Here is a 15152-nt window from a genome sequence, read left to right as displayed (position 1 = left end):
CTCCTCATGACAGAACCACTGTCCACCTGTGACAACCCTTCAACAAAATAATACATAGGTACCTAAAATAAGTTTTAAGTAGGTAGGTACAAGAAAAGTCTCTAAATGTAAATGGTTTTTCATTTTAACAAAATATTATTATTTGCATAACTATAATTAGCATTAAAGTTAACGATTAAAATAGCTTCTCATTTTAACAAAATATTATTATTTTCTTAACTACAATTAACGATTAAACTTTATTTGGACATTAAACGCTTAATTATTACTACATAAATTTACAAATACTTGTTAATGGTTTCCTACCCTACTTCCTTATCCATAAATCCACCAAGAAAATCCCAAGCATCCATTCGCTTCCCCTCTTCAATCCACCTCAAGTCTGCGGAAGGAGCCCTGCACCCCGAACATTTCCTCAGCCGACTTAGGCCGGCCCGGCCTCCTCGCCTCGTCTGTGCCCAGAGTCTCCTCATGCTGCATCCAGCTTCTGTAGGCCACCAGCTTGCGCTCCCATTCAGCTGGTGGGACAAATCATCCACTGAGTCACCCTTTTTCGGCTTCCCATCCATTTTACAACTTTTTATGCTACTGCGGCCAAGGTATACAGACCTAGACATAGGCATGCAGCAGCATAGTATTTACACAGGGAAAGTGCGGTCATTACAAGGACATGGAAAATGCAATCTAAACAAAGCCATCTAGAGAGCTGCGGGTTTTATGCTGATTATATATGGACTAATTAATGTGTATTCTTATCAATACTTATTATATTACCAGTGATGTCTTTGATAGTTCCTCCGGATCCTCCGTACTCCTCAGGAATTATCTCTTTGGGCATTTGTTCCAGGAGCTCTTCGTGGTTCTTGTAAATTTTTAACTGAAAAATATCATATCAGTATTTTACTACTAAAAGCAAAATAATTAACTTAAGTTTCTAATTTTCATCTACATATAAGAAAATTAACTGTTTCAGTATTTTATACGTATAATTGCTTGTAATATGAAAGCATATTACAAGTCACTGAAAACGTTTAATCGACGACATTTATTTGCTACAATTATTATTGCACAAAATACTCACTCTTTGTTTTGCCTTCTCGTTTATTAGCGATTTCACTATTCCAAAGATTGTTTCCAAGCTCGAGGGTAAGTTGATATGATGGCTACCCTTTAACCGGAGTGGCATGGAATCCTGAAAACACACAATAAGCCATTTTTGCTCATTTATTTTCAGCTATAGGTTAGCTGCGTTCAACCGTAATACATTATCATTTACCAATATAAGGACCCGTTTCAAAATGTCTGGATAATGACTACTTGTACGATAAAAGACACAGTCTAAAGATAAGAGTGACAGCATATATATGTCTTTTACCCCACAGGTAGCCAATATCCAGACATTGTGTAACAGGTTCTTAAGATCATAAAATGAAAGTTTACCTGAGCAATGACAATCATTTTCTTGATCTGTCCCGGGGTCATGTTGGCGATGTGTGCCATGGACAGTCCTTGGTAGTCCACAAGGATCTTTGTGCCTATCACCGTCGCAGTGTCATCTTCCAGCACGAGAATCTGAAAATAATTGATATTGTTTTCTGAAAAAAGTTAGATCAAGGTTTCGCACAAGGAACATGGCATAGGAAAACTAAGAAGCCAAATCAGATTTATCTTTTTGTGGAATACCTACTGTGTTTTATGCCGTGACAGTTTTGTAGCTACTGAATTACACATTTCTTTCAACAGGATATTGTTTTTCTTGTATCTTATTCACTACTGATATCCTCTCAAATATTTGTTTATATAATCTCTCACACTGAGGTATACCTGTGACAAGTAGTAGAAGACACACAACAGGTCAGCGGCGTCGTACCGACCAGCGTCGTAGACCCCCGGCCGGAGCAGGATCACTCGGGGAGACAGCTCAGAAGCTTTGGGCAAAATTACACACACTCTGGAATAGATTACAAAACTGTTGACCTCTATAAAGAAAATTAAAGATGTTACACACTTGATGATTGCATTGATGGGTAGGGTGTCTGTTAGTGGCGTGTGGATTGAATGCAGTTTGTTTGAAAGGTGACTTGATGTTGAATGTTTCATGAAAAACTATTTAGCCTTGAGATTATTCTTAGAAAAGTAATGCGGGGAAACGAAGTAAAAGGAAACATCAGGGAAAATAAAAGGGAAAATAAATCTCACGTTGTAAGGGGAAAAATTAAGGATGGAGATGTTTAATTCAGTTAGTATGTAAAGTATTTAATGCCTAGTAATAAATTGAAAACCAGTACCGCGTCTGGTGGGTGGATGCCACCTCATCTGTAGCGGTGTCAATGTTCTTTTGTTTGTTTTTACTTTTAATTTAGTTTTTTTTTGTGTATGTTATTTATTATTATTATTTGGTGTGTGTTGCTAGGCACCGAATAAAGAGATTTATCTTTAATACTTAATAATAATGAAATATCCCAAAAACTATTCATAATCTAGCTAGGTATTGAAACAATTAGGTACCAACCCTAATCTGAGCACGTTCAAGAACTCGTCGCCAGATGGTGCCAGTTTCCTGGTGATGTCCGGCGCGGTGGTCCGGAGCGTGTAGTACAGGTCCAGCTTCTTCTTCACCCGCTCCAGACTGAACTTGCAGCCGCGGAGGATCGCCACTAGCCACTGCTCATCTGTGATGCATTCATCATGGTCAGTTGGCTTTTAGTATTGTTGTCTATCAGTACCTATATATAGTAACGCTGATTCTAGTGCCGACGGTCTAGGAATCAAATCTCGGCAGAACAATTTTTTGCACCGTTTCTGTTGATTTGGTGTCTCCAACCCGCCTGCCAATCGTGAACATTACGGCAAAAACCTACTAGATTTCGAGAAAGCCTTACTTTAAAGAGAAGGATTTTTTAATTTAATTACAAGTTGGTATAAAATTAAGAAGTTCACTTACCAGTTCTACATATGAGGTGAGGCTGCTTGGAGATCCAGTCCCTGATGCTCTGGAGGTCATCTTGCAGCCGCTTCGGGTCTTCATTCAGCTCAGACTTGGCTATTTTAGCTAATTCAGGACTAAGCTCTCGAATCGGCATTGCGGGAAATTAATAGTTGCCTTTGTAAACGCCAAAAAAGTACGATAAACAAATAATGGAGCAATACAAAGAATTGATATGAAAACTGACTATAAAACAATAGCAGTAAATGAAAACAATAATAATATTATGCCTTGTTAGGTATATCGTTTCGTGCACACCACTTGTTGATTAAACGGCGACAGCAAACAAAGATTATCAGTGCCATATCAGCTCCTATACCAACTAGTACAGGTGCAATCGAGCGAAGTTTGTACTAAAGTACCTATATGTGTCAATAAATTGTTATCATTAGGCTTCTGATAACCAGCGAAACATTATCAATACGCTGAAACTCTTTGTTTCGGCTGAAACTTAGTCCAATATAATTTTTCCATGAATTAAATTTATATGGATAGTTTTCAATTATCTGCAGGTAGCATTAAAAACCTAAGCATGATTGTAATACACTCATGAATAATGAAAAATTTCCATCCACAAAATGCCGACACCAAGTGACCAATGCTGGTAACGCGGCCAGCCTCTTGTTTAGCTTTGTTTCTGTATGTAGCACCACAATCTTGTTCATATTGTTTATCAAAGGTCACAACATTATTAAACCATCTAGGTAGTATAGTTTATACTAAGTGCATTGAAACTATCTGCTACAGACTACAACGGAACGCGCACGGGATATTGTTATGAACACGGATTTCTCCAAAAGTACCATAGTAAGAATTATATTTTAAAAAAACATATCCATCTTCAACCACAACACTCTTTATTCCGCCCAACACTCAATCGAACTCCAGTTGTCTGAAGGAGCCGTCTATGCCGAACATCTCCTCGGCGGTCCGCGGCTTGCCGGGGCGGCGCGCCTCGTCCGTGCCGAACTGCAGGTCCTCCTCCAGCCAGTCTTTGTGGGCCTCGATCTCCTTCCACCAGTGATCTGGAATGTGATGATGTGAGTTAAAGGGTTGATAGTTGTTGTTGCAAGCTGCGATTAAGTGATTTTATCGTAGTATCGTCTTTTATCTGCTGAAAAACTTCTTTCGGGTAGACCAGCTGTACCACTGTACCACCAACGGCACATTATCTTTTAACACGATGAAGCAGTGTCGCTCGCCTGTGAAACAACTGAACTCAGAAACTAACTCGCCTGTGAAACAACGGAACTCAGATCCATACAAGTTTCGTCAGGTTTGACAAGCGAGGATCCACTGGCGAGCCAACTTGGCTCGTTGGCTCGTCGATTCGCGTTGGTGATCCATAAGCAAACCAATCAGTCTAAGGGCCACTTGCAGAAACATATTAAATCTAGATTTAGTGTCAAATCTCGATTTAAGAAACGTCAGTCCATATAAAATTTGACACTAAATCGAGATTTAACACTAAATCTAGATTTAATATGTTTGTGCAAGTGGCCCTAAGTGTCCCAATGATAAGACCATTGGCAAAGTCATGGCGTGCTTCTAGACCGAGGGTCTTTGTCACTTTACTTCATTTAAAAGACTGTAGGCTCGGCGGCACGCCAGATTCACTGGTGGGTTTTTGGACCGAATTTCAAGCATAACGAGCCAGAGAGCATCCGCCGGTTTCAAGTCCGCGGACTTTTTAGTGCTCCATTGGTGGGTTAGACCTTTGACTCGCGAGTTTCGTTTCGCCTTAGAATGTTTTCCGTCATATGAAGGATTTTTTCCTGTTGCCAAAGGATTTTTTATAAAGTCATTATTTTATAAGTAATTGTGAAAGTATACTTACCTTTAATTTCCTGCACAGTGCCGCCGCTGCCTCCGTACTCGACCGGCAATATCTCCTTCGGCACGTGCTTGTACAGAGCTTCGTAGTTCTTGTTGTGGACGTGCAACTGTTTAGGAAAGCAAAATAATTATAAATTACACACAGCAGGTAGTATTTAGCAAGTACAATTAAGGTATGGATTGTATGTTAGCCCTATTCTTATGAGAGCTGTCGTTGTCGTTAAACATAATTCAATGTATATTTTAAATTTAATAAAACCTCACTACCAAATAAACTAAACAAAAAACTAAACTTAATAAGTAGATTGGCTGAGACATGAAAGACTAACATAGGTAAGTAGCTAATACAAAAAAAGAGTAGAAATAACATCTTAAATGAAACTCACCCGGGTTCTATTTTTCTCATTGAGCAGTGTCTTCATGAAGTTGAAGATGGTTTCGAATCCTGGAGGCGTGTTGAGGTAGTGCACTCCCTTCATACGGATCGGAGTCGCGTCCTGGAAACAAGTTTTATAAATCATAAATAGTAAGTATACATTAGTTTTTCAAGCCCAACTACATTTTGTAGGAAACTTAGATGCAAAAACTGTTGTGTTAAATTGATAATTATTGTAATCTTTCTCGGCTAGGGCGGCTAGGTATAGGTATGGCTAAATATTGGATATTTTTATAGTATATATATATATTTTGCTTCTCATAAAGAAGATTTAAATTTGCTTTTCATAAAGAAGATTTTGTCTAATAGCCATAAAAAAGCCCTGATGTGTATCGTGTAATCTCCTTTCGCTACAACAATCATCTGCAGATAGTACCTACTTAAATACAATTGCCAATAGCGTCCGTCATACCTGTCCAGAGACGACCATCTTCTTCATGAGCGAGGGCGTCATCTGTGCGAAGTGCCCCATGGTGCAGCCCTCCAGGTCCAGGATGGACGTGGCACCGCACACCACCATCTGGTCATCGTTCAGCAGGGATAACTGAAAATTAAAGAAAATGCTAGTGAGTATTGTTTTCATCAGCATCATTGTCTTTCATAAACCACGGTCTGAACTACACTGTCTGACAGAAACTTACATAAGTACATAATTATATGCTCACTGTAATCCCTGAAGGGGTAGTCAGAGGTTATTTTCTTTTCGCTGTACATATTATGTAAACATGCGATAGGTCGGTGACATAAACTGTAGTGTGTAATTTTTCATTTACTAGTAACTCCCTAGCTACCGTTTTAACGTACGTAAATACATCGAACATTATTAACCGTCACGTAAATACATCGAACATTATACCCATAATGTCTTACCTGTTGTTTAATGTAGGAGACGGACAAGACCTCAGTGATCTTGAACTTGGCGGGGTCGCAGGCTCCGGGCCTGATGATCGCCACTTTGGGTGACGTCGGAGAAGCGGCCTTAGGCAGCATAATCTGGAATCTATACATGAGAAAATTATTAAGATCATCGTTATTTTGTGGCTTTTCTATTTCAAGACAACTTCAATGGCATACACAGATTTATTTTCGTCAAGAAACAAACCCTATTATATATTGGATCTGGTCTGGTACATGAAGATAACCTGTAGGTTGGCTGGTGCTTTTAGCATTAAGCCCACCTTTTTTACACTTATATATATTTGAGCAATAAACAGTTAAATAACTAAATAAATAAGAAACAAACAACATACCCATGCTGGAAGATGACCTTGCACCGGGGGTCTGAGTACTTGACGCAGCTCAGCTCTGGAGCCGTGGACCTCAGGGAGTAGTACAGGTCGATCTTCTCCTTGGTCCGCTCCAGACTGAACTTGCAGCCGCGCAGGAACGCCGCCAGCCATTGCTCGTCTGGAAATGTAAGCAGAGCTCATTAGTGGTGCAGCGGCGTGGTGGGAAATGTTTTAAATATCAAGGGCTTGGTGTGTTAAAAACTGCGTTTCCACGTCGCATCCCAAAAATCTACGGCTGTCAGAAACAGTTTATCAGGGAAAATTCGACACGTAGCAACGCAGTTTTGTAAACAAGCCCTAAGAAGGAAATTCAGTGCAAAATGGTTCCAGCCAGGGCCAGGTGCAGTGTTTTTTAGTACAGCCCCACAGATAATAATAATAGACCCTTTAGGGGAAGTTTGCTAACGAATTGTAACGAAAAGACTTCTTTAAAAACTTTGAGACCACAAATCTCAAAAAATAGTTGACTCTGAATCACATTGTTTCAACAGACAAGTGTTCAACAGGGATATTAAAAAAAAAAATAACTTAGTGATTTGAATCCAAAGTTAGAAATGAGAATCAAATGAACACACAAAACATGCTAATTACGAGTACATGTAAGTAGATAGCTTATTAGGAGAAAACAATGTTGAATATTAAATGAAACAAAGCAAGGAAGGAAGACTTTTTCGGAAGCAAATAAATAATGAAAGGTCATTGGCAACGCGTGCTGTGAATGTTATAAGTATTTAAGTACCCAATTACATTCATTTGGCACCATAGTACCTACGTGAACTTAATATTAAAATGTTGGTAGGTATAAATAGTTACACTTTAGATGGTGATACGTGTTTGTTATTTTTGAACCTGCTGTTATTTAGATATTCCTTATGAGAATTCAAATAAGTACTTTCTTTAAAACTATTTTAACCTATAACTTCGACGAGTAATAAGAGGATCGAAGATATCATAAATAATATCACCAAATCCTTTACTCTTGCTTTCCTTTGCCTTTCCTTGTCAGGCACATCTATACACTTATTGCCCAGAATGAGGCGCAGACGCTCACGTCAAAATGTGTGAAAAGTTATCAGTTCTTCTAGGCCTTCTGGTCAAATAATTAAGTAGGTCATCATCGAGCAAGTATATAAGCCTCAAGTATTTTCTCCTAATAAGCTATCATTGCCCCGTTCGTTGGTCTCTATATTATTCCAACCCCACTTTTGGCATGCCGCTTTGCTGTCAGGTTAACAGCAAACCTCGCCTACCTGTCCTGGCTCTAAGATGTGGTTGCTTGGAGATCCAGTCCCGGAGGTAGGCGATGCCGTCCTGCAGGTGCTTCGGGTCCTCGTTCAGCTCCAGCCGAGCCTTCTCCGCCAGCTCCGGGGTCAATGGACGGACGGGCATGATGACTGAAATGTTACATTTTCTTCATAGTCAAAAAGTAGTGTAAAGATGGTCACCCTATTTTAACTCTGCGCTTTTGTCTGGAGGTCCAATCGAAACTAATGAAATATTTTAACTTTGTTAAACTTTCTCTTAAGGTTAGTGTAAGTTTTACATTTTAAAGAATACAATATCATTGTCATATCATAAATATAATTAAGATAAAGGAAAATCCCTGACTTATGTCCAATTAGGAAGATATTAAGACATGTGGATTAACAATTATCTTATCCAATAGAAATAATTGATACTCTTGAAGTACATTTTAAACCCATTTTCAATTAATTCACATCCAATAAATTTTCGAGATCAAAAAATGTCTTACGTTATATCAATAAAATTATCGCCTTTTTCAAGCGTGGCGTTAACACTAGAGCGGAACTAGACTAGATCAAATAAGAGTTCTGAGTAGATACGGTTCACAATATAAAAAAATAGTTTAGGAAAATAACGATATCGATATTGGTTTTCTATTGGCAAACACACATCAGATGGTCTTCAGATAAGTAGTCCGATAGAGGTAGACCCTACTGAAGTTCGTATCTAAACACTATTCTTTTTTTTTCATGACAATCACCACTTTGGTACACTTAATTGAAGCTCGAGTACCTAAGTGTTGATACAAAAGTTTCTAAACTCATTACACTGTTAACATTCTGAAATTATTATGAAAAAATATATGGCTCTTACGTAGTAAATTCAAAAAGTAATATTAAAAACTTACAAGAAATGAGTGCAAAAAAACTGTCGGTTCGGCCCTAGCTGTTTTGCCAACTGGAAATATTAAATATCAAATATACATTTATCAAATTGATAACGCTCCATTACTGATTAATAATTCTTCTTACAGATAAATTCAGTATGTCCCTCCATACTATCGGGGAAATGCCCACCTGTTTTCAAAACAATGTTCCATTCCATGCCTTTCTGATAGTACTTACAATAATTGATTGCAAACAAATTTATTGTTACATGTTACAGATAGTAAGTAATTGATGTACTTATATTTTATTATTTTACGTAAGTGGTAATTTCGCATAATCACGATGGCATCATAAATGATTATTATGTTTGATCAAAGGTAAAAGAAGAAATGAAACACAGAACATTTGTAAAAAAAACTCTTTCAATACTTTATTAAGTATCACTTTTAATTCGTCCGATCACAAATAAAACAGTCACAACAGGACCTTAGGATACCTTATAATTGAATAATATATTTATTTAAAATCACAAACATACAAAGGTAAAAAGTAAAAATCATTATTGAATTATTTTGTATCCTATTGGTTACCAACACACTTAATTCCGTAAACGATCATAATGTATTTTTTTTTAATAATTAAAATTTATTGCTAAGAAATTAATGCATTTTTAAGTGTAGGTAGGTACATGATATTATGCGTTAAAATATGAAAAAAACGTAAAGGGGTGTATCTATTCTCCCCGTGTACCTTTCTACGGGTTTTTTTTTTTACTTATCTATGAAAGTTTATCAGTCACTTGACTTTTTAAGTAAGTAAAGAAAGTCTATATATATATTCAAAATAATTTCTATGTCAATTTGCCTACGGTTTCACACAGACCCTGTAAATGTAAAGTTATTAAGACCACCGTGGACTGTGTAGTCCCGTGAATGAAACCCTATATTAAATAAATATTTATTTATATGGTACCTAGTACCTACCTAAGTGTTATAACTTTTGGCGTTTTAAAAATAAAGTTAAGTTAGTTTCTAAAACCAATACCATAATATATTTTCCATTCCACAGGCCAAGTGAAGTGCTGATAAGAAAAAAAATAGGACGGTAGCGTAACCCAAGTTACTAAACTCATGAGCAATGAAAAGGTTCCAATGTGATATGAAACGTCACTGGCTTCCTGGCGTGAGCTTGGGTGACTTAATAGCTATTCAACTCATAGGTTTTTCACGCATAATGGCCCACCTTAAATAATAGATAGATGGAAAGTCACTGACAGGTAGAACTTTTTCATTGCTCGTAAGTGTGCTTACATAGTTTGCGGGCAATATAATCTACCGCAGATTTTCCTAGCAGGCCCCCTTTTACAACAACAGGGTCACTCTAGCTTACGAAATACGGCACTGGAGGTTACTCCATACTGACGAAAAACTAACGAACATAACGAACGAGAGCTGTCGTGCAATCGGCACGTTTTACAATGAGATAGACTAGTGGCTCGCGCAGCAGCTCCTAACTTAGCTTTTCCTCATATATAGAGTCCTCTACCACTATTCTCATTAGCTCCGCGTGAATTTTTAGTCTAGCCACGCTACGTTTAACCCACTAATCAACATTAAGTTTCCTAAACGACCCCTCGACGCCAAAGTCGTCAGCCGCCGGCTTGCTCTTCTCCGGGCGCCGCGCCTCGTCCGCGCCGCACTGCAGGGACTCCTCCAGCACCGTCTTGTACTCCTTCACTTTGCTCTTCCAGTAATCTGGAAAAGAAAAACATACATACTTACTTACAGATGAATTGAGAACCTTCTCTTTTTTACGAAGTCGGTTAAAAACAAAGTAGCTTATGGAGCTGACATCCGCGTGCTTCGCACGTACAAGCTACCATTTTAACTTCAACACAATGACAACAATCGAACCAATTCAAAATAAGTGCTCAGTGGCAGAAGTAAGGTGTTATTTGTCGAGACGTTTCTTTTGCACTGACAGTCCATCTAGCTCGTATTAAAATATCAGTTCCATCCGACCGGAAACAACATATTTTTTTTTTATAAAGTTTATTCATATATTTTTCTTAATTGGTATTACAATTTAGGTCTGCCAAACTGCGCAGCAGTTTGATGGCGGACATAGCACTCTCTTAATACAATAAAACAGGCAATTATTAATACTTTAGGTACTTACATATCTATGTTTATATAAGGTGAGGTAATATAATATGCATGACAGGAATTAAGCCCCAGAATTGAACCCAGGGTCGCATGGACAGATGTATTATGTAAAATATGTAGGTGTTGTCTGATGCCTATAAAGCATGCTGGTTTTTAACAAGTTTTTAACTCACCGATATTGTCTGCCACAGTTCCCGCTGTTCCTCCATATTCCTCGGGCAGGATATTCTTGGGTATGTGTTTGTAAAACTCTTCGTAGTTTTTATTATGGACAAACGACTGAAAAAAAATTATGATTATTTATTATTGATGGTTTAAAATTTATTAAGTTAATTCGACATCAATTACGACGTCAAAATATTGTGAAAGTCTTTGAGAGGGTCCCTATGAACGATTTTTAGCGTAATACGTTATTAATATAAGAGTATAATATAAAATGAGGGTTTTTACTTGACTTTATATAAATAAATACTATGAATAACTTACCCGGCTTCTGTTTTTATCGCTCAGTAATGAATTAATCGCATTGAATATGGTCTCGAAACCAGGAGGAGTATTCAAATAATGCTGCCCTCTTAATCGAAGAGGCGATGCATCCTGAAAATGGTATAAAAAGCAATATTAGAAAATTGATCCGGTTTGATCTAATTAATATATCTTCATATTCCTTCCGTAGTTCAAGAAAAAAAATCTAATAGGCTAATACTGTGTTGTAGGACAGAAACTCCCTTTAAATAAATTACAATTGGACCGCCCGCAGCCGCCGCCATATATACGGTAGACGGTCTTGCAAGGCCAAGAGGGGTTACTACCACCGAAAATTGTTAATTGCTAATATGTCGGTGGTGGTACGGTAGCCGAAGAGCAGCCCTTCGCTCTTGCTAGTCGCAACACGAATATTCAAAAAGCTGAGATCGCATAAGCTATTTTTTTTTAATTGCTTAGGAAACGTAATAGACTATTACTAATAGTGTACCTGTGAGGCGACCACCATCCTCTTCATCTGCATGGGAGTCATCTGGAAGAAGTGGTTGATGGTGACCGCGTCCAGGTCCAGCACGACCACCACGCCGGCCACTGAGGCGTTGTCGTCATCCAGTAAGTGAATCTGAAAAATATACAGGATAATGTATAAAAATAGGTTTTGAAAGTAGGTACATATATATTCAAAGATGATTGAGTATTTTTTACCGATTTCGAAAAACTTGTGAGAATAACAGAGTTGTCTTGTATAAGAGTGTTTGTGACATAGACCCTTGAGCTGAGTTCTCCTCATAAATGACTCGTAAACAACCCTACACATTATACACAAGCTATCACGGTATTGCAGCAAAAAAATCCTAAAATCCTATAGTTTAATTACATCGAAATTCAACACTTAGGTACTGTTTTTCTAAATTCATTCTGATTTCATGTCATATGTAGGTATGTATGTAGGTATATATACCAACCTCTTGCAATATATTGAGAACTGCCATACATTCGCTAATGTGTACTTTGTTGGCATCGAAGGCGCCGGGCCGAATTATTACCACCTTAGGAGCGTCCGGCGCTGATGGCTTCGGTAGAATTAATAAGCATCTGAAAAAAACAAATTTAGTAAATTGGGGTTATTCTTAGTTGAGGAAATACGTAGTTTTGAAGAGATAGTGCGGTTAGTTGGGTTCGGTCGAATAAGAGTAATCTTTATTTCAATGCTTTTAACAATTAGACAACGAACCTATAGATAGACTGTTAGAGATGAATTATTTTCAAAAAGTCGTGTAAAGTTTATTATCATCCCAATCTACTAAGTACTCTGTAAAAAGTTATTTGTCGACTTGAAAGCTTCCTCCAAATAAGCTGATGTATTACACTCACTTACCCAGTATCTAATATTTCATTGAACTTTGGGCTGTTATGTCTCACGCTGTTAAATTCAGGAGAACTGTTAAACAGGGTGTAGTACAAATCAATCTTTTGTTTCGCTTTTTCCAGACTAAACTTGCAGCCTCGCAAGAAAGAGACGATCCATTGGTCTTCTGCGGAAATTATATATTTTAAATTAATATTCAGGTCATAGATTCAATAAAAAAAATCATAATATGAAAATGGCCCTGACAATCAAAACATGGGTAGATGATTGTTCATAGAATCAGCTAATAACCTTTCTATGGCAAAGTAGGCTCTTGTTAATAACTTGAAAATATGTTGATCTTGATAAGACTGAAAATAATATTTGTACTACTGAACGTGGTCTGGTGGTAGGTAGCTAGTAACTTTACCTGTCCTCGCTTTAAGATGAGATTGCTTCGAGATCCATTCCTTCATGTGGCGAATATCTGATTCCAGTCTTTTCGGATCTTCATTTAGCTCCTTGATGGCCTTCTCTTGAAGTTCAGGAGACAGCGGTCGGGTCGGCATTCTGTTCAGTAGTAAATACTTCAATATTAGAAGATCACTGTTAACTATGACTACGAATACCTCTCTGAAGTACTTTAGTACTCGTAGTATTCGTAGTGGGTTTTAACCCACACTAGATATATTGGATTAAGGTCAGTAAACTTTCAAGTATTGATAAAGTTAAAGTGTTCCGGTCATTGTCCGATCCTAAATACTGATTTGTTTTTAATCCATGTATTTAATCTCAATTACCTACTCATTCCTATGACTATTATATTGAGAAGCTACCTGTCGTCATTACGAATACATTGTTCAGCAGAAACGTAGGTATTTATTGGTAGATTTTATTCATGACCTGAAATCTTAATAAAATAATCTAATATTTAACGAAGCTAGTCAGTTTGACCAGTCATGTGGCATGTCACATGTCATTTTTATATTGTCGTTAAAGTTTTGTTACGTGAAAAAGTGCATGTTTATGACTTCCAGTACCTATGCAGATAAGAAATAGAATCTTCGAGAATTCTTGCATAAATCACCTAAATACAAGGTGTAAGACTGTAAGTGCCATGCTACTGATAGCTTAGCTTAGATAAGCACAGTCTAACAAACTCTTTTTCAAAATGAAAAGACCTTTCCCATTCAACGTACTTACAGTAGGAAAAATCTTTTTTTAAATTAAAAAAAACCGTAGTTATGTTGGGAAAATTATTCAGTCAGACCAGTCGATCATGTGGATATTATTTTCGGGATCATGTCATTTATCATTTACACCAAGTTTATACATATTTAAAGATTTGTTACCTAGTGTCGTGTGGCGCATTTTATTGACTTCCGTTACCTATTTAGATAAAAGTACCTAGCAGAACCTTCGAAGATTAGAATGCCTACCTACCTACGTATAATTAAATAATTTTTAAAAGATCCTTCGCCATAAAATCTTCCCCGTAAGAAAATAACACTTAGAGGCTAAAATATGTTTCTAGAATTTTTTTCTCATTTAACTTTGTGTATTAGGATCATTAGGACTAGATTTATACAGAGCCTTGATTTGATTGCTTTCACTCAGCCAGATAGTTTTATTTATATCTATAAATAAATAAAAATATAGCTTAGTGCAAAGTGCACTTACCTGTATACACTCGTAGGATATACCCGTATCACTCAGCAGCCACAACACTTTTGTCAGTAGAATTGATCAAATATGTTTATCATCGATAACGAATAATGGCGATTACCTCAGTTCGAATGAGTTATCGATCGATAAGCCTACGTATTTTACGTATGGTCTATTTACCTGATAAAATGTTGTCTAGATCCGGTATACGTCGTTATTACGTAGAGCTAGCAATGACAACTAATGACTAATGTTTCGGGAAGTTTCGTCGGACCAACTTCCTACAAGAGAGATAATGGAACTGTCGAAGAACTAACTACCGTTAGGGTAGACCAGGTATTGAGTGCAGATCATGAACAGGTAAAGAGACTCTTTACTAAATACCATGAGGGACTAACACCCCAGAGCAGGTAGCTGAAGCATCGACTTTAGGTACAATCTAGACGAGCATTCAACTGGAATTCAACAGCTTACTTTTGAAGTACCTAGGTACGCTTGTCTGTTTGATATGCGGGTATGCTAAGATTAGCTACTGATGCGCAGAACTTATCACCTAAAGAATCTATAACAAAAATACAAACATCTTGAATATTGTGATGAGTTGGGAGGGCAACAAACTGTATGAACATAATTCATAAAAGAGATAAAAGCTTCAAATCCTTCTAGAAGCAGAACAAATGGACGAGGCAAGCTAGTAGTAGTAATAACAGAGAGATAAAGCGTGGGATATAATAATATACTTACCTAATACCTATGTATGATAAGATTGATAATGATAAGTCTTAAAAATAAAATGTAATGGAAAAAAA

The 15152-nt window shown here is 37.3% G+C and overlaps 2 protein-coding genes across 2 annotated transcripts; both read right to left on the bottom strand.

Moving 5' to 3' along the window:
• Positions 1-190: 190 nt before the first annotated feature.
• LOC105398397 (alpha-tocopherol transfer protein-like) lies at positions 191-3341 on the bottom strand. Its single transcript, XM_038121374.2, has 7 exons — positions 2945-3341; positions 2513-2672; positions 1825-1951; positions 1441-1572; positions 1082-1192; positions 775-877; positions 191-518 (listed from the first exon to the last, which is right to left on the bottom strand). Exons 1-7 carry the CDS (start codon positions 3081-3083, stop codon positions 367-369), a joined length of 924 nt encoding a protein of 307 aa, XP_037977302.2. The 5' UTR covers positions 3084-3341; the 3' UTR covers positions 191-366.
• A 479-nt stretch (positions 3342-3820) lies between these two features.
• Positions 3821-14505, bottom strand: LOC105398419. The gene is made up of 17 exons (XM_048627879.1): positions 14359-14505; positions 13109-13248; positions 12709-12865; positions 12296-12425; positions 11821-11952; positions 11331-11441; positions 11018-11123; positions 10283-10433; positions 9724-9760; positions 8700-8733; positions 7798-7941; positions 6509-6665; positions 6129-6258; positions 5671-5802; positions 5209-5319; positions 4824-4929; positions 3821-4011 (listed from the first exon to the last, which is right to left on the bottom strand). The coding sequence occupies exons 2-17, from the start codon at positions 13245-13247 to the stop codon at positions 3860-3862; spliced, it is 1929 nt and encodes a 642-aa protein (XP_048483836.1). The 5' UTR covers position 13248; positions 14359-14505; the 3' UTR covers positions 3821-3859.
• Between the last annotated feature and the right edge of the window lie 647 nt (positions 14506-15152).

Source organism: Plutella xylostella, chromosome 4 (genome assembly GCF_932276165.1).
Source record: "Plutella xylostella chromosome 4, ilPluXylo3.1, whole genome shotgun sequence".
Lineage (NCBI taxonomy): Eukaryota > Metazoa > Arthropoda > Insecta > Lepidoptera > Plutellidae > Plutella > Plutella xylostella.
The sequence above is the reverse complement of the archived record's forward strand: the minus strand, read 5'-3'. Positions and strand labels throughout refer to the sequence as shown.

Excerpts from the sequence above, each read along its gene's own strand:
- LOC105398397 (XM_038121374.2), bottom strand. The coding sequence starts at position 3,083 with ATGCCGATTCGAGAGCTTAGTCCTGAATTAGCTAAAATAGCCAAGTCT. Across the intron at positions 1,573-1,824 it reads TCTTCTACTACTTGTCACAG|ATTCTCGTGCTGGAAGATGA; the intron begins GTATACCTCAGT and ends AATTATTTTCAG. Across the intron at positions 878-1,081 it reads ACGAGAAGGCAAAACAAAGA|TTAAAAATTTACAAGAACCA; the intron begins GTGAGTATTTTG and ends GATATTTTTCAG.
- LOC105398419 (XM_048627879.1), bottom strand. The coding sequence starts at position 13,247 with ATGCCGACCCGACCGCTGTCTCCTGAACTTCAAGAGAAGGCCATCAAG. Across the intron at positions 7,942-8,699 it reads TTTTTTTGCACTCATTTCTT|TCATCATGCCCGTCCGTCCA; the intron begins GTAAGTTTTTAA and ends GTAACATTTCAG. Across the intron at positions 4,012-4,823 it reads CACTGTGCAGGAAATTAAAG|ATCACTGGTGGAAGGAGATC; the intron begins GTAAGTATACTT and ends ATCACATTCCAG.